General features: G+C 47.8%; 1 protein-coding gene across 1 annotated transcript in view; it reads left to right on the forward strand.

Moving 5' to 3' along the window:
• The window catches only part of UNC5D (unc-5 netrin receptor D), a 224,785-nt gene that overhangs the window by 24,399 nt on the left and 180,842 nt on the right, over window positions 1-19,544 (forward strand). The window contains exon 4 of the mRNA XM_066639671.1: window positions 3,388-3,606. Coding sequence (XP_066495768.1) covers window positions 3,388-3,606 — 219 coding nt within the window. The remainder of the gene's footprint in view (window positions 1-3,387; window positions 3,607-19,544) is intronic.

Below are 19,544 nucleotides of genomic sequence, written 5' to 3' on the forward strand. Positions count from 1 at the left end.
TCAGAACAGATACAAAAGATAAGAACTGCAGATATAGAGGCAGACAAGGACGGAGCAGTCCTAGCGGGATGGTTTCTCTTTCTTACACGCACGCACGTATGATAACTCATCACTGCTTCTGACAGGTCTGCCAAGTCTCAGCACCAGGAACTCAGAACACTATCATCAGGATTTCCTAGTATCTGAGGCAGTGTACCAGATGCTGCTCTGTAATGTCCATAGCAGGCGAAGACCCACCTCCTGGTGTGTGCCCTGTTGATGACGGGCAATCATCGGTGGAGAGAAGGACGGGAGACAGACACGGTCACTTTACACAGTCAATTTACTTGTGTCAGGCGTTTGACATTCATGGGGCCTGTTACGTCACAGGCCCTTTTGGCTTACATAGATTTGTGCTGTCGGCGCGGGCTCGGATCACCCCCCGACCCCTCCCGACCCCTCGAGGTTCCAGGCGGAGCTCTCCGGCAGGTGCTTGATGCCCTGGGATATGGGTTCCCAAGGGGTTAGTCGCCTACTGCACTGGTGTTGAGGGTCAGCCCAGATGTCCTTAGGAGGACCCCAGGCACCTCAGTGTTTGGACCTCAATCAGCTGGCCAGCTTTGGGGAGAATTGGCTGAGAGTCCGTGGGCCTGCAGCCTTGCTTCTCCTGGGGTCACCCCAGGGACCCAGGAAGCCCAGGTGGGTTCTGGTCCTGGGGGCTCCCAGTCCTGGTTCTTTCCCTCCTGGACCGGGGCAGTCAAGACCACTTTCAGGTGAGGGACCAGCAGAATAGGGCTGGGGTTGCTACCCCATCTAGCCATCTCCCAAGGCCTTACTGCCAAGGCCTTACTCCCAAGGCCCTACTGCCTTATATGGGGGCCCAGTCCTGACAGTACTTGTGACTTACCCCCAAGGAGGTCTAGCTCAGTCTTTACTAGGCTGCAACTGGTTCACTGCCTTACCTGGAAATCCAACCCAAGACTCTTAACCCACACAGTAGGTGTTCTACCACTGAGCTATGACCACAGTCTTCTTCTTCCCGTGTGCCCTCAATCACTCACAAGACAAAGTCAGATTATAAATGGGCCAAGTTCTATTTCAGTACTGATAAATTGCAGTGACTCTCAACTCTCCTAAATGCCACCCCTCTTATAATAACATCCTTTCCTGGAGGAGACAGACTCCTGTCTAGTCCCCCTACTTGAGCACTGGCAAGCTGACTCTACTGGGTAGATCATCCGGGACAATTCATGTTTATGGCATCAACCCCTGGAATGGGGGGGATTGAGGAATTTCTAGATAGCAAGGCTCCCACAAGCTGAGTAGCCTTTGAAGTTGGCTTTACCAACTTTTTCCAATCAGTTCCCAGCCAGTATTCCCAAGTCAGACAACTCTGGAGATCAGTGCTACCCTCCCCAACTAATCCACTTACAATAAGTTCACACCAACCCCCTGTCCTGCATCAGTGGTGATCAACTTGACTACAGCATCACCACTATCAAAAAAACCAGGAGCAGGCAGGAAAAAAAGCCTTAATCACAGGCTAGTAGATTGAAGGGTGTAAAGCTCCTATTCGTACCCCCAAGAACAGCCAGCTAACCTCAGGCACTGATATGGGATATGTGGATGGGCAGGGCCAGTTTCCATCCCAGCACCCACTGAGTTGAAATCACATTGAGCTCACACAATTGCAGAGTCCCCACTCCATTTCTGCCCTCAACCAATGGCCTGGCTTATCTCCCCTGCGTTGCCTAGTGCATGGGGGAAGGTAAAGCCAGGATGGTGTAGTGGTTTGGGAGCTGGACTCAAACCTGGAAGTTCCAGGTTCAAATCCCTGCTCAGCCATGATCTTTGGCAAGTCACTCTCTTTCAGTCGCACCAACCTAACAGGTTTCTTGTGAGGCCAGAAGGAGGGAAGAAACTGTGCACATCACCCTGGCTCCTTGGCGAAGGGCAGTATAAAAATGTGAAATAAATGTGAAATAAAAATACGCCCCTCCATTGATTCCTTGGGCCAGCTGTGCCGAAAGCTGTGACTGCTGTGTTAGGAAAATGCGGTCCTCATCCGGACTGCAGCTTTCCGTTCTAGCTCCGCATGGCTGCTCTCCTGGGTGGATCTGGGCTCTGAGATGCTAGGGGCATCTGCTATGGCATCCCAGAAGGCTGCGCAACAGGACGTCAGGGCAGACACAACTGCCTGTCGTGTCCTGCTGCCCAGATCTACCAGGAGGACAAGCCACTCGGGAGCGGAATGGAAAGGTCCGTTCACCGGCTGGATGGATCCCCCCGAATGCCGGTTTTAGCCCCCAGGCCTGGGTTTACACAGCCCTATCTCGGGCAAAGGGCGACTTTCCACCACCAACAACTAAGCTGAACTTCTGAACGTCAAAGGTTCTTTTCTATTTGTATCCATGTCCAGAACCTGAATCATGGCTCGGAAAGCAACAGCACAAAGGTCACCAGAGGCTGGAAAAACTGTACTGTTGTTTTTGTTTTCTGATGCTGAAATTATCTTTGTATTGTCAGCTTCCCCCGCCCCGGAACTCAGCCTGAAGCTCGGGAGAACTGGATTTAAGATGTGCTACCGCCAGTCAATATTGACAAGGCGAGGGAGGACGGATCATCATTTTGACTGTGGCAGCTGCTTATAAATAAATTAGAAAGGCCTGGATTTTTTTTTTCCCAGCGATAACTTTGCTTTATGCCAGAAAATATACCGCTCGGCACTGTTTCAATGCAGTTAATGAAACTAAACCGTTTAACGGCCGGCCACTACGTTGGCTTAAGTTGTTCATTGATTGTCTCACCTTGGGATTACTGCTTGGAAATCATTTCCCAGGGGGGATCTCTATCGTAACGTGACTCAAGGCTACAATTTGCACTTCTTTGCTTTTCCTGTCTGCTATGCTCCTAGTGGTATCACTAGGGGGTACAGGGGTTGTGGGCCATCCCAGGTGACACACACATGGAAGTGACACCACAACCGGCCAATGTTTTTTAAAATCTTGGTATTTTTCAAATAATACCATCATGTTATATCTCAGTTGATGCCCCACCCACTACATGGGAGGAGGTCCATCATAGGGGTGACATGCTGTCCTCCTACAGCAGGTGACCTTAGTGTGCCACTGGGTAGCAGGATAGATATAAACACAAACTTTAAGGTAACTAAAAATATTTTGATGATACAAAAAAATCTCCTAAGATTCCCAGTGGACTCAGCGCCTCTGAAATGTATGAGAAATATTAAAAATTCAGCATAATTTTTGTGGTACACTTTGTAATGCTTTCTAATGATAGAACTCAGGGTCTTCTGATTATGTCAACTGTTGGTAGATTCCATGTGTTTCCCTGGGATCAATAGGATATCTTTTATGTGACCTTTCCTTTCTTTTTTTGCATTTCCAGGAAATGATAACAGTGAAACCCTTCCAGACTCTATTCCATCTGCTCCTGGGACGCTGCCCCATTTTATCCAAGAGCCAGACGACGCATACATCATTAAGAGCAACCCCATAGTGTTGCGCTGCCGGGCTGTGCCGGCGATGCAAATCTTCTTCAAGTGCAATGGGGATTGGGTCCACCAAAATGAGCATGTCTCGGAAGAGAGCATGGATGAAAGTACAGGTAAGGAAGAGATGCATTTGTGTACGTACGATACTGATGGAGCTGTTGGTTCCCTAAGACATCGATTTGCTTTAAAATATAGGGGAGGGAAAGTGTAAAGCCAGGCCGTGCATCAGAGTCAGCCAAGTGGGGCCCTGGCCAGAGGCCCAGAACCATCAGAGAATCCTCATTGGAGGGGGGGTTGTCCAACAAGTCACTTCACTGAGTGCTTAAGGAAATCTGCAGCCATCCCTGGTGAACAGAAGTCTCTGTCCAGCAATTTTTTTTTGGGGGGGGGGGAGGAGGATGGTGGTGAAGATATGGTGAAGTAATCTGGAGTTGAAAGGATATTAGTCAACAAAATAATCTTTTCAAGTGTGGAAAATCAGCCTAAACAGGGCAAATGGTTACATCACATCAGTGGCATAGTTAGGGAATCTGACACGCAGAGCCCATAAATCTTTAACACCTTCCTCCCCCCCCCAATACACTCTCCCTCAGAAGGCCACCTGGAGACCTTAGAAAGACACTTCCAGTTTTTGCCCAAAACTGGAAGCATCTTTTTAAGGACTCCAGGTGGCCTTTGGATGCTCAGGGAGGACTTTTGAGGCCTCTGAAAGGCACCCCCTCAAGGCATGGTACCCAGGGCAGTTGACTCCCCTGTACCCACTTAGCTACACCACTTCATTGGGTCGAGAATAATGTGAAATTGAGCCAGGTCCCTGTCATTAGAATTGTTGGGAACTGGCCAATGATTTCCATGAAAATGTGAATTTGGTTCTGGTTTTGTTTTCCCAACAACCAGACAACTCCTGGGGGTTCCAAAACCCTTTGTAGGCTTAAATCTTGGGCAAGAATTGAAGCCTGCCCCTCTCTAGATGCTTTGCCTGATGAAGTGTGGAGTTTGATAGCCATTGGGGGGACAGGGGTAGGGAACGGGTGAAAAGAAAGACACCAGTATTTCCTCTTGGTTTGAACTAATCTTGCAATAAAGCTGACTGGGGGCCCAATCCTGTCCAACTTTCCAGCTCCACTGTGGAGCTGGAACTTTCCACTCCACAGCTGCACTGTGGCCACTGTGTAGCCACAGTGCAGCCCCGTGTTAAGGGAACACATGTTTCCATACCTTAAGAAGGCCCCAGTGACTGCCGCTTCACCACAAGATGCAGCACACACCCCACTAGCACAACTCTACCAGCACTGGAAAATTGGATAGGATTGGGCCCCTGGTGACCTTGAGCAATGCAGGTTCAGCTTCTTGAGCTTCTGGATGAAACTGATTATGCAGATAGCTCCATCTGGCTTCTGGACTAGTTTTAAAGCAGCACTATCTTGCTCTTCCTGATTTGACCTCCTGTCGGGGTTCCCCTCCTCCCACAAGTCCCCAACTTACCCAGGGAGAAGGCTTCTGGGCCAGAGGATCAGGGAGGAAGCCGGTGGAACATGGGGCCACCTCCCCATATGCTGTTGGAGGAATCTCTTAAAACTGGTTTCCTCCTTTGGGGGGAAGCAGAGTAGCTTCAGCAGCAGACCCCCCTCCCCTCTTGCTGGGAATCAACACCAGGGAGCCTCCCACACCCGGCTGACTGCTAATCAAGAAACACAAACAACATTGGCTGGTTGAAGTTTCAAAGGAGATTCATTTACTCATGATTCATTGGAAGGTTACAGCATCTGATTTGAGAATCAGCGGTACACTAACTTAAAAGATAACAAGGCCCTGAGGCTGCCTCGTCCTGCGTGCCATGTGGTCAAGATGGCGTCACCAGCAGAGCTCTGCTGGGAGTGGCAATCTTGTCTGGTCAGTGGTCTTGAGGAAGAGAGAAAGAGCTTGGAGAAGAAGGGAGTTTTATAGGGTCTGGGGCCACGCCCCCACATAGGTCATCCAAGGGGACAGGTAAATTGCAAAGGACACTGGGCTATAGCTTAACCCTTTTTAGGACAGTATCCTGCCACCTGTGGAAGCAGACGGAGTTGTACCAACTCCAACATATGCTGCCTGGGCACTCCTGTAGGCGGCAAAGCGCAGCAGAGGAACACGGCGCGCTGAACCCCCCGCTTCTCCCTCTGCCTTGGAGGAGGGAGTGGGGAGACAGGATGCAGGCCATTCAGCTGCTGGGCAGCTGCCCCTCCCCCGCCTCGGAGGAAAAGGGGAGCACTCCCTCGCCCAGGCAGCCAGGATCCGCCTTGCCAGGCAGGACACCTGGCTATGACATCGGGGGCCCACAACTGGACCTCCCGACGTTGTCTGCAGAGCTACAGGACCCAGGTGGGCAGGGCCAGCCCACCCCCCCCAAAGGCAGAGACCAGAGCAGAGACAGCAGCCTTCCCAGCCCTCTCAGGAACAACCCTGGCAGCTCCGGGTGAGAGGAGGTAGGAGGGAAACAGAGAGAGGAAGGGGAGGAGTGCTGGTAATCCCAGGGGAGGGCAGTCTCAGAGACAGGCCCTTTTTGTCCCATCCCTGTGAGGGAAAGGGAGGGGCCAAAGGGGAGGGGTCTGCCCTACGTAAACCTGGAGGCCAGGGATGACAAGGCAGTTGGGTGTTAGAAGAGCAAGCAGGAGGATCTGCTGCTAGCAGCCCCTGCTCCTGACTGGCAAATGCTGCCAACTCAAGGAGGGGGAACCAGGTGATACAACCCCCCCTTCTTGTGGGGGAACTAGCCTGAGGCCTCCACAAGGGGGTCCCCTTCAGAAAGGCCGGGCAGGCCCTCCCCTCCCCCACAGGGAGGCCTCACACCTCCTTTTCTGGAGGATGAACCAGAGGGCAGGGCAATCCTATTGATGCTCTGAAACACCTTGGTGGAGTTGAATGACTGCTGTTAGTACTGGTGATTAGTGCTGATTTTTCCTTTCTATTGAGAATGCTGAAGCTTTGGAGTGCCATCCGTTGGTTATTTACGGTGCGGGATGGTGATTGGAGGGATAGGCCTACAAAGTTTGTTCACCAGATGATTTAACGAAAGTAATCTCAATACATTTTGTGATGATGAGTGTGGCTGGGAATGTAATGTCAGTCGGTGGCAGTGGTGTAGCTAGGGGATGCCTGCCACACTGGGTGATGCGCACGGAGGGTGCAAAATTGTTAAAATCTTGGTATTTTTGAACAATGCCATCATGTTACATATCAACCAATGCATAATTTCATGCAGAGTGCAATGAAGCAAACCACGTTGAAATATCTCTATTCTATCAAAAGTTATAGCCAAAAAATCAGCCAGAGCAGGGCAGTGGTACATCACCATGCCCACCACCCAGGGCATTGACCTGCCCACTGCATGGGAGGAGGTCCATCATAGGGGTAGTGATGTGCTGGCATCCCATACTGAGTGGCATAAACCCTAGGCATAAACCCTAGTGACGCCACTGGTTGGTGGGATTTAAAGACTCGAGAGTTAACTTGTTTCTCCAGATTATTTTGGCTTTGGTATGTAAGGAATTTAAAACAAAACAAAAAAAAAATCCACAACAATCTTATATGTGGTCTTCTCCCCTCCCCCCACAAACACAGAGCGGTAATGTACAATTGCACAAACAAAAGCTTCCTTGTGCTAATCTTGGAATCTCCAAAAGGCGTTTTAGTGTGGCAATGTTTGTAACATGCAACTGTGTTTGAATTTTATCTGATATATTAATCGGCTCAAAGCCAGAGGGTTAATCAAATCCAAAATCTTTAATTGGTTTGTTAGCCCTCTTTGTTGCAATATTTGCATTCCATTATTTCTTCAAGATGTTCCCAGCTGTATTGATGGGAGGAGTCTTGAATCTTTTGCGTGTTAGACCCCAGCGGCTCCATTAAAAGATTGCGCTGGGATGGATAACCCCTGGGGGCTGGGGGATAAGAATAGGCCCTCAGTTTGGCTGTACGTGTCGTAAGAGGCGACTAATCAGCCACCGGGTAGATGGGACTCATCCGCCTGGGAAGGCAGCTCATCTGAGAGAAGGAAAACGCTGATCCCAAACCTCCACTGCCTTGTGGCTACATCCAGTTATGGAAAAGGCTTCAGGAGTCAACCTCGAGGCAAAATCCGAAGCCGGAGTCCCTGAGGCAGTTCATGGCTGAACCCAAGTCACCTTCTGGCAACTCCTGCGACGCTGCTGGAACCAACCGTATTGGCTTCTGCCTTTCCATTGGACCATTTCAGCGACGTGGAGAGGGGGGATTTGCTGCATGGGTAACAGTCTATCCTCCATATCTACTTTACCCAGGCTTCGCACGCTGGAGAGGACACTGTTCCAGAACCACCATTCAGAGCGCAATACCAGAGTCTTCCGAGACTGAAGGATGCCAACATGGGATGGATTATCTGGCAGAGGACAGGGAGAGCGGCCAGTGGTCGTAGCAGACTGCGATGGGCAAGGTGGAACCAATGCTATGGTTCGGTGTAAGGCCCTTTCCTATGAAGAACTACATTGGGAGCCTATTGCCCATTTTCTGGGTGACTCTTTGAGAATATACAGTCAATCTTTGGTATTTTCAAATTCATTTACTCACAAGCGGCTGGATTGACACTACCTTGCACAATTTGTGATGTGTGTCTCGCTTTCTGTGATCCCTGCTACCTCTGGGAGGTTCCTGCTCTCTTCAGGAAGCCAGCAGAGATCTTTTGGAGGCAGCAGGGACTTTGAAAATGGTGCCTGCGACTGGTGTGGTCCCCTTTGAAATGCCTGTGGGAAGCTTCAGAAGCTTCCTACAGGCATTTCAAAGGACTCCACGCTGGTCGTGGGTGCCATTTTGAAAGTCCCTGCTGCCTTCGGAAAGGCTTTTCAACAGAGATCTTCTGGAGGCATCAGGGACCTTCAAAATGGTGCCCATGACCAGCGCAGAGCCTTTGAAACAACTGGAGAAAGCAGGTTCTGTATCCTCCCCCCACCCTCTGCACCTAACCCTATTGATCCCATAGAATCAATGGTTTATTATGTGCAAATTCGCTACCCGCTAGAGCTGTGGTTCTCAAACTTTTTAGAGACCCTAAAAGCTGCTGCTTGATTTATAAATACCAACAGGTATACCAACAGGTATAGGTGGCTATAATGGGGATTGGGAAGCAGTGCTCCCCCCAGGTAGCAGCTTGGGTAACTCTTGATGCACATAACCTAATCTACCCTGTCAGTTTCGGGACCACCAAAACTTGAACCACAAGCCACTGGTGCATGTGCTACGGTTTCCAGGAATTGCTGCATTTGGGTTTCCAGGAACTGAACCTTAGTGGATAACAAGAACTTGACTGTAACTACAGAATGCCTTGTCCCTCAGTCAGTGCCAGCCTGTTTTAAAAGGCTGTTTGAGGCAGTCATCTCAGATAGTGGATTAGCAGGGACACCTACCTCTTCTCTACCTGCCTTGATGACACTTTCTCTTCTCATGCTTTGGGTTCAAAAAAGAAGAGGGGAATGGAACAGGGGAGTGGTGGTCTAAAGTAGGGGTGCCCAAACCCCAGCCCTGGGGCCACTTGTGGCCCTCAAGGACTCCCAGTGCGGCCCTCAGGGAGACCCCGGTCTCCAATGAGCCTCTGGCCCTCTGAAGACTTGCTGGAGCCCGCACAGGCCCGACGTAACTGCTCTCAGCATGAGGGTGACTGTTTGACCTCTCACATCAGCTGTGGCATGAGGGCTCCCTCCGCTGGTTGCTGTTTCATGTCTGTGATGCAGCAGCGGCAGCAAAGGAAAGGCCAGCCTTGCTTTGTGCAAGGCCTTTTATAGGCCTTGAGCTATTGCAAGACCTTCATGCATTCATATAAGTTCATATTTAATATATTCATTTACGTAAACTTATGTAAATTTATTCAAATTTTAAATGTACATTAGTTCTTTTTTTCCCCAGCCCCCAACACAGTGTCTGAGAGATGATGTGGCCCTCCTGCCAAAAACTTTGGACACCCGTGGTCTAAAGCAACAGAGATGTTCTGGGCCAGTGTTTTGTCCTCCGCTGTACCACTTCACATGGTTGACCTATTTGAAGTACCACTGGAAGTAACTGGTGATGACATTATCATTAATTACTTTTGGGTTGGGAGGCCAGATGCAATGGAACAAACACCAGTAAGAGGCTTAGGGTGAATGGGAGGGCTTCTTCAAGCATGGAAAAGCATATTTTGGAGCTCTGCCCACTGAGCCAAGCCTCCTACCATTATCTGTTGTGTCACCTTCTTGATCTCACTGCTGGGTGGCAGGTGTCCAAGGGTCCCGCATGTACCACCAACCACCATCTCAAGTACTACTGGTGGTACTTGTACCACTGGCTGAGAAACACTGTTCTAGCCCACCACTCTCCTCTTCACTTCCTCTTCTGTTGCTTTTTCAAACTAGGAGAAGGACGAGGAGGAGCAATGGAAGCGGTTTGTAGGGGAGGCAGGCTTGATATGCCGTCTCGGGCAGCGAGAGGCCTTGAGCTACACCCACAGTAGGTGTGTGGAGAGGGGGTGGGCAGACTTGAAAAGTGACTGCAGCAAACTAGTGCTTCATCGGATCAAAGTCGGGCTCCTTAATAGGCCTTCCGCAACTAATGAAGGTAAATGGGGATCCTTCATTTTGCAAGAACGGCACAAGAACGGCCGTGCCAGGGCTTGCGAGTCCGGGGAGACTGTTAAGAAACGATCGGTGGATTTTTATCAGGCTCCCAGCAAATCCTATATCCGTTCTCATTTAGAAGCATCTTGATAAGTATTGCGAGCCAATTTAACGGTTGTGCTGCTTGTAATTTCAGAACTCTGTTTTGTTATTACTTTTCCCCTCCACTTTAACTTTCCAGATTGCTAGGCAACTCTGTGTCTTCGAAATAATAATGTGGATATTTCTTGCTCTCCTAGATCAAGGGAGGGGGGTGGAGAAAAGAAAAACTCCATTGAATGAAGAGCAGTGAATGGGGGTGGGGTGGCGAAGGCGCAATTAGAAATTGTCACATATTTTGATAGGGTGTCAGAAATGAGTTTCTGAAAAGAATTCCTACCAAAGGTATTTTCTTAGTCTTTTTTCTGGATGATCCCTCTCCCCATTAGCTTTTCTTATTATTTCTTTTAAGGATCTAATGAGCATAACCTTTACCTTCCAAAGCCTTTTCTGAATCAATGGAAAAAAGCAACATTTTTCTTTCTGTCCAGCTAATGAAAATCTGTTTTGTGCCTGGCGCATCTATGTGGGTGTCCAGTCCCTGCCCCCCCATTATAAATTTTGAATTAATAGGGAAATGAAGTAAGATGAAACAACCTAAGTGCTACTTTCAGGGTTTCAAAACAAACACCGTCTGGACAACGTCTGGAAATCTCAAGGGACTGTGAAGCCGGTGCACGAAATGGAGACCAAAATGCACTGGATAATATATGCAAATGTCCCTATATGTTGAACAGCTCCATCAGTTGCCGTACAGTTTGACGGAGTGAAGGGCTGGTGGCTACATTAACGACCCATGAAAGTGTTGGCAGTCCAGGGGAAACACTTTGTGTGAAGTGGCTCACCACGGTGGAGAACTTTCCCCATAGCACTATGCAGCATTTCACCAACACGTGAGACTTATTTGTTTATGGGCAGCCCAATGTAAACTTGCGCTGGAAGCGAAGCCTGCGCTGTATCCAGCGCAAGTTTGGGGCCGAAAGCAGTGCAGCTTGAGGCAAGGGGAATCGCTTCCCCTTACCCCGTGCCATGCTGCAGCGACCCCAGTGGGTCTACTCAGATCCGAGCCACCTCAGGAGATAGGACAGATCCAAGCAACCAGAGGCTGTTTCACACTGCCTGGGAAGGAGGGCAACTAGGGAATGTAACTAAGGGAATGTTTCTGCTGCTGCTTCCCCAGTTGATTTATATTACCCATACACACACACACACACACACACACACACACACACACACTCACACACAGTGGTGCCTTGCAAGACGAATGCCTCGCACACCGAAAAACTCGCAAGACGAAAGCGTTTTTGCGATTTTTTCTGGTGACTCGCAAGACAAATTTTTCTATGTCGTGCTTCGCAAGACAAATTTTTTCTATGGCCGTGCTTCGCAAGACAAATTTTTAAAATTAAAAAGTTGAAGTTTTGTGCTTGAAATTTTTGAAATCCTCTGTACAGTATGTATGCCTTTAAAGAGCACTTAATAAACACTTTGTAAACCAAATTTGACTTTGTTCTGACTTTTTTTGCCCATAGGAACGCATTAATTAAATTTCAATGCATTCCTATGGGAAACCGCGCTTCGCAAGACGAAATTTTCGCAATACGAAACGACTTGCGGAACGAATTAATTTCGTCTTGCGAGGCACCACTGTATATGGGTGTGGGTGTGTCCATGGACTCTGACTCAATGGAGGCTGTGAGGAAGTAGAAGTAGTGAACTCCTGCTGTCTTAGGGTTGGCTGGGTAATGGTGTGATCTTGTGTTGCCCTGGGCCCCTGGCATGTGCCCCAGCAGACCCTGTCCATGATGCCAACCTTGTACAGGCAGATAGGAAGAAAATATTTCTTTACCCAGTGAGTAATTAATCTGTGGAATTCCTTGCCACAGGATGTGGTGATGGCACCTTTCCTGGATACCTTCAAAAGGGGATTGGTTAGATTTCTGGAGGAAACGTCCCTCACAGGTTACCAGCCATGATGGGTATATGCAACCTCCTGGTTTTAGAAGTAGGTTATCTCTGAATGCCAGATGCAGGGGAGTGGCGATAGGCTGCATGTATCTTGTTGAGTTGTGTGACATTTGTTGGGGCCCTGTTGGGCATTTGTTGGGCCACTCTGAGATACAGAAAACTGGACTAGATGGGCCTTTGGCCTGATCCAGTGGGGCTCTTATATTTAAACCCAGGCAGGAGGTCTGGTCTAGAAGGTAGAACCTCCATTTGCCTGAAGATAACATCCACAGGTCGCCAGTTCGAGGCCACCAGCACCGTGCGACCTTGAAGCAGCTGACAAGCTGAAGCCGAGCTATTCCATCTGCTCTGAGCGTGGGAGGATGGAGGCCAGAACGTGCGGGCAGATCAAGACAGAAACATCTGAATGTTGTGGTTCTTGAAAGATAGAACCTTCTTTCAATTGTAAAAATCCCTACGGTGATTTAAATAAGCCTGCCTATGTAAACCGCCTTGAATAAAGTCTTGAATAAAGACCAAGAAAGGCGGTATATAAATACCTTTATTACTATTATTATTATTATTATTATTATTATTATTATTATTATTATTAATATTAAAAACCCAGCACCTGAACATCTGTAATACACTAGCCTACTTTAGACCCAACTTGTCCTATTCCCCGATGCTGCTGGCAAAATTGGGTACCGAGTCCCTAATGCACCCTTGCTAGATTCCAAAGCCACAAAGATCAAAATCAAGATTCATGTCCATGTTTGATCTTTAGGAAGATCTGCCCGGCAGCCTGTATTTCATAATAATATTGTAACAGTAATAAGAATATCAAGCTGTGTCGCTAAAGGGACTGCACAACATCAATGTCAGAGCAAGTGAATTTGTGCGTTCTGAAGATCTGATGCCTGCAGGCTGGAATACCTGGGCTGGCAACATAAGTGTGGATAATTAAAAAGCAGAGTTGTCATCTTTCAGTTTTTTTGAAAGCTAATAATTAATTGAAACCAACGTACCTTGTGCAGCTTCAGCCCAGCAGCAAGATTAAAGGATGGTGTGATTCCCTCCCCTTTTAATAGCTGGCTGTGGAATACTGTGAGAATCTAACAAATATAATCATTATTAATGTTAATGACAGTAATAATACAACAGCAGCCAATGCCTCCAGGACATCAGAGGTTGCTTTCAGTGTAGATACCAAAAGATTAAGTGAGCATGAGAGTTGAGAGTGTGCTAGGTGATGCACTGAGCTATGAATCGGAAGCTTCCTGGTTACAATCTTACTTCTGATGTGAACTAATTTTTTTTTTCCCCAGAGTTAGGCAAGCTACTCTTGGTCTTCCTCACCAGCAATATGGGGCTAATGATGTTTGCTTACATTATAGCAAAGGTTCTCAAATGTTTTAGCACTAGGACCCACTTTTTAATATGACACTCTGTTGGGACCCACCTAACTCTACGAGACCAAAAAAAATGATCTCGAAAAACATATATATTTATGTATTTGTTTACAAGCAATATTTTGTTTGGGGAAAAACCAACAAACCAAGCAAAAAAACCCTTGATCCATTTCTTGTAATGACGGAGCCCTAACGAATGGCCTCAAGGCTTGAGGGCAAGGCTTGGTTATGTCACTCAGCCTTTATCTGCTCCCATTACCTGCCATTGATGGTCTTGGGGAGGGGGCAGAAAATGACACTCAAATCTCCCCCCCCCCATATTGACACAAGTTTGCAATCTGCAAGAGCTGAGATCTTTGCAGGGCAGTTAGCAGCTTGATTTTTTTATAGCCTCAGGGCTTGAAGCCATTAGTTTTCTGATCTTTCCTTCACCCATGTTTTCATTTGAGGCCTGTGGGACCCACCGGAAATCGGGTCATGACCCATCAAGTGGAACCTGACCCACAGTTTGAGAGAGGCTGCATTATAGGATTATTGTAGGGGTTACATCAAGGTCATGCATACCTGATTGTCAATAAGGCGTCGCTTTCTATATAATCTTAGCATTGCGATGTATCGGATGCTTGAATTTCCTCTGGAAACCAATTTACAGTAATATTATTTATTATCTGTCTGTCATGGGGAATATTGGAATGGAGGCGAAGGGATGCAAATATTAAGGCCCATAAAACTATTTTAGAGCTGTCTTCCCAATCGCAGGGTGCCTCTCTCCTTGAGCACAATGTATGTCTTTCAGATAAATGCTATAAGTGGAAGAAACAAAGGCAGGGATGTTGAGAGTATGGTATGGGGGGGGCTGGCTGGCTGATGATCCACAATGCTTTTCTAGTGATAGATGATGTATAAAGGGTCCCTCTATGTATGTATCTGTAAAATGGGAGGATTAGTTAAAATTAAGCTTAAAGACTGCAAGGACCAGTGTCAGTGTCTGACTGCCAGAGACCAAGCCCCACAATCCCCTCTCCCATACTTATAGGTGGTGTCCACGGGTGATAACACCTCCCATCATCTCTGCCAACAAATAGAGGAATCCTTTATGCTTGACTGCTACTAGAGCAGAAGTTCCCAGTTTTCTTGGTGCCGTGACCCACCTCGTCCTCCATGGTGGGTTGCAGCGTGGAAATGACTTACCAGGAAATGTGGGGAGGCCTCTTCTGGGTAGCATCGGGCCGACAACCCAGTCTACTGGCCTTTGCTGGCCCCAGAATGACCCGAAGAAGCCTCAGAACAGACATTTCTGGTTTTAGGAAGAAAATCAGAAGTGGCTTTGCAAAAACTGGAAGTGGCTTTTGGAGGGTACTGCGGGCCATTCTGATATCTGCAGAGGCTAGTAGAGTAGGTCGTTGGCTGGCACAACCCAGACGAGGCCTCCCCACACTCCAGGTGACTAATTTAGCTTCTGGAATGGCTCTGTTTGGAGGCAAACTGCAGCAAGGGAGGGTGTGAGGGCCCAGATTGTGACCCACTGCATGTGGGCTCATGACCCACCACTGGGTCACTGCCCACAGTTTGGAAAACCCTGTGCTAGAGCATTCAGGAGGTGGGCCTTGCTGATCAGGGCAACTCTCTCACTCTGCCCCTGACTCTGTCCCCCTTTTTTTGCACCCCTGTCCTTTGTTTGCAATCTGGATTTTGTCACTCAAGGTGCAGGGAAGTCAACAGTCCTCCTTGGCGTCCTGGTGACGCTATCTCGCTCCTCTGATGTGCTTTGACACACAGTCTCTTTTATCATCACATTGGTCAGTGCTTTGGTCGAGCCTACCTTCCCATCGGCTGTGATCCAAGCGTTTCCGCGATGACTGTGAAAACGAGCTCCGGGTTTCCACAAACCGAGAGGGGGAGAAGTCCTTCCCCATGCCTCTCCTCACCATTTACAAAGTGAACCTCAAATTGGTTCTAAAGTACTCTCTTCCCAGTGGGATGAGACCTGCTCAGAGTCACAAAAGTTTCCTTGCCTGATAAATAAAAAGATTACAGCAATAACTGCTGTCAGCATTTTTCTCATTTAAACAAATAAAGCTGACAAATGATGAAGCTGGGTGCAGCTCTGTTATGTTTAACACATAGCAAGCAATTATTCATCTCCTGCCAGCATCATTCTCTGCCACTAAACCACCCAGCAGTGCAGCAAGCTTATTAGCATAGCAATACCAGAGGCAAAATTCCATATTATTTGAGGCTGGGCAAAGGCTGATGACAAAGGATGATGCTTTTAATTTTGACCGTAATTTAAAGGGCTGGGCTACCACTGTGAATTGGAATTACATAAGGTATTGGAAACGATGTTGATTTTCATTTAGAACCCCTCCCCTCCCCATTAGCAGGTTCTTGCCATGTGATTTCGGATTTTTTTCCCACAAGATTTTGGAGATGTGTAGGGTAAAGAAACTGCTAAGTGTTTGCTGTGTCAAATATACCCAGCCTGTGATTGTATATACTGGAGCTGAACAAAGTCAGGTTAGGGGGCTGGATATGATCCTTGAAGGTCTCCAATCCGGTCTTACAATTGTTACCCGTCAATAGATTCTACTCCTGCTTTCTCCCATGTCTGCGTAACACACAGACACTCACACACCCCAATGATTAAATGAGTCTTTGATCGGAATCAGCAAACCTGTTCTGACAATAGCCCAGGTCTTTCTTTCCTGCGCACTGTACTACACTGGCTAGATATAGTAGCCTTAGTGGTTCTCAAAGGTTTTAGCACCAGGACCCATTTTTTAGAATGACAGTCTGTCGAGACCCACCAGACGTGATGTCATTAACCTGGAAGTGATGTCATGGCTGAAAGTGGCATCATCAGTGTAGGCTTCAAACCTAAAGTGCAGCCAAAGGTCCCGTTACACAATGTGCTCGTGCTGGTGTTTTGCACAGCTCAGAATTCAAACATTCCAGCTCGGAAGTCAGAACGCAGACTTGGATCCATCTCCAACCTCACAGCCCTCCCCCCTTTCCAGCGTCCCATCTTCCCATTTATTCAGAGCAAGGCACTCTGCCTCTCTCCCACCAGGAGTCCACCCGGCCCAGCAACTTTGTACCCTGTATTTTCAGCTCTGTATTTTCGAGGGTGGCTGAGGTGGGTGCTACATGACCCACCTGAAATTGGCTCGTGGCCTACCGAGTGGGTCCCGACCCTCAGTTTGAAAAATGCTGCAGTAGTTATTGGGCAGTGGCAATGAAAACAAACAAAGAACGCCTATTATATATACTATTCACCAGTCGTTCGTGTTCGTGGGGATAAGAATAGGCCCTCAGTTGGGCTGTACTTGTTGTAAGAGGTGACTAAACAGCCACCGGGTAGATGGGACTCGTCAGCCTGGGAAGGCAGCTCATCTGAGAGAAGGAAAACTCTGATCCCAAACCTCCACTGCCTTGTGGCTACATCCAGTTATGGAAAAGGCTTCAGGAGTCAACCTCGAGGCAAAATCCGGAGCTGGAGTCCCTGAGGCAGTTCATGGCTGAACACAGTCACGTTCTGGCAACTCCTGCGACGCCGCTGGAACCAATCGTATTGGCCTCTGCCTTTCCATTGGACCATTTCAGCGACGTGGAGAGGGGGGATTTGCTGCATGGGTAACAGCCTATCCTCCATACCTACTTTACCCAGGCTTCGCGCACTGGAGAGGACACTCTGTTCCAGAACCACCATTCAGAGCGTGACACCATAGTCTTCTGAGACTGAAGGATGCCAACAATGACGTGTGTCCTCCCCAGCGCTTAATCAGCAGCAACTCTGTTGCTAAACCATCTCGTCTCTGTGTTGAGCTGCAGCCTGGCCATTGCGCAGAGGATTGTGTTGTGCTGACAGTGCGTAGAAGCCAGGTGTTCACATATATCTGACATGCATAGTCCAGCAGATGGAGGTTTTATCCGTTCTGGTTGCTGAATTGGTACCCCATGATGCTGTTTCAGATTCGGATATTTGATGGAGAGAGTGTTCCGCACGTGGAGGGGGATGGGATTGTACCGGTGGCCCCCACCCTCCACGACTTACCCATTTGTTGAACAGGGTGTATACATGCACAAGAGCCTGTGCATGAGTGATATGCAGCCTGCAAAATGCAGCGAGAGAGAGAGAGAGAGCTCTTATGTATGCAACTTGTATGTGCATAGGCATTGTTCAGAAAGGAACATAAAAAGAGCCCTGCTGAATCAGACCAATTGCCCGTTTAGTCCAGCTTCCTGTATCTCACAGTGGCCCACCAGATGCCTCAGGAAGCACACAAGACAACAAGAGACCTGCATCCTGGTACCCTCCCTTGCGCCTGACATTCTGAAGTAGCCTGCTTTTAAAACCAGGTGGTTGCACATACTCATAGCTTGTAGCCTGCAATGGGTTTTTCTTCCAGAAATCAGTCCAAACCCTTATTAAAGACATCTAGGCCAGATGCCATTACCACATCCTGTGGCAAGGAGTTCCACAGATTCATTGCCCTCTGTGTAAAAAAACATATTTTCTTTTGTCTGTTCTAACTCTCCCAACGCTCTATTTTAATTGATGCCCCCTGGTTCTGGTGTTATGTGAGAGGAAGAAGAACATCTCTCTGTCCCAGCGATTTTCAGCCTTTTGCATCTCATGGCACACTGACAAGGTGCTAAAACTGTCAAGGCATACCATCAGTTTTTGGACAATTGACAAGGCACACCATGCTGCTGGTGGGGGGCTCACATCCCCAAAGTCCCTATTAATAAATGAACTTCCCCCAAACTCCCATGGCACACCTGTGGACCATTTGCGACAAACTAATGTGCCATGGCACACTGATAGAAAACGACTGCTCTTTGTACTCAGTCCATCTCCTGCATAATTTTGTATGTCTCAATCATGTCCCCACCCCTAGTCTGAATAGCCTGTTTCAACATGGGCCAACCTGGAGAAGAGACAGCAAAAATGACCCTGTTCCCGTTTCGACAGGTGGAGTTACCCGCAGAGCTCAACCTCATGGAAAGGGCTTCAGAGCTCATCAGTGAACCTTGCATAGATATTGGCAGCAAGTTGGTTTGGTGAGAGCATCTCGGTTGGATTCAATTACTCAGGGATTTTGGTAGCCTTCCAAAGAAAATTGATGCTCGACCCTGCCCCTTTGCCTTCATCTTGTAGCAGCGAAGAGTCAATTAAACGGTTTAAACCAGCAATAGATGGAGATTTGAGCATCATTCAGTATGGCATGCGCTGCCAAGCTGCGCACTCTCAGCTGCTTGACACCCAATTCCGGAAGTAGACCAGAAGTGGAGATTTGGAGGGGGTGTGTGGATTTGAGCTTGATGTATCTGTCTATGTTTTCGCCCAGGGGTCAGGGCAGAGGTTGAATTGCTGAATACACAATAGGCTGTGTGTCTCGGATTAGATTGACTGTTTTGAACTCCAAAGACTCATTTCTCCTCATTGTGATTGATAGGCCTTAAAACTGGTTTGGAATAGAAGTTTTGCTTTTTATTTTTTATCAAGTTGATGCAATTCACTTGTCTTGATGCTCCATTCTTAAACAAATTTAAGTGAATTATGGGATGATGTGTGCGTGTGAAAGGGCCCAATCCTATCCACCTTTCAAGTTCCTGTGCAACCGCAATCCAGTCCCAAAGTAAGGGTTCAAGCATTCCCTTGGTACACTCCATTGGTACAGCTATATCAATGCTGGAAGGATGGTTAGGATTGGGCCCACAGCAGTTCAGTTCTATTGGACCCTTATAAGCAGTTCCCACGGTTTAATCAATTACATGTATATAATAAACAGTGCAAACACTACTTAATAAAGCTGATGGATCTGGGTGGGGGCTTGGACTATTGTGTAGTTAAGGAAGATGTGGCTGATTAATTGCCTGAATTTAACAATCTGTTCAATTGGCATACAATGAAAAAAAAAAGAACAATAATTCCAAAGGAGGAGGGAGAATAATGCCTTTATTTTTATAATAGACTACTACCTTAAAATT

This window comes from Tiliqua scincoides, chromosome 11 (assembly GCF_035046505.1).
Source record: "Tiliqua scincoides isolate rTilSci1 chromosome 11, rTilSci1.hap2, whole genome shotgun sequence".
NCBI lineage: Eukaryota > Metazoa > Chordata > Lepidosauria > Squamata > Scincidae > Tiliqua > Tiliqua scincoides.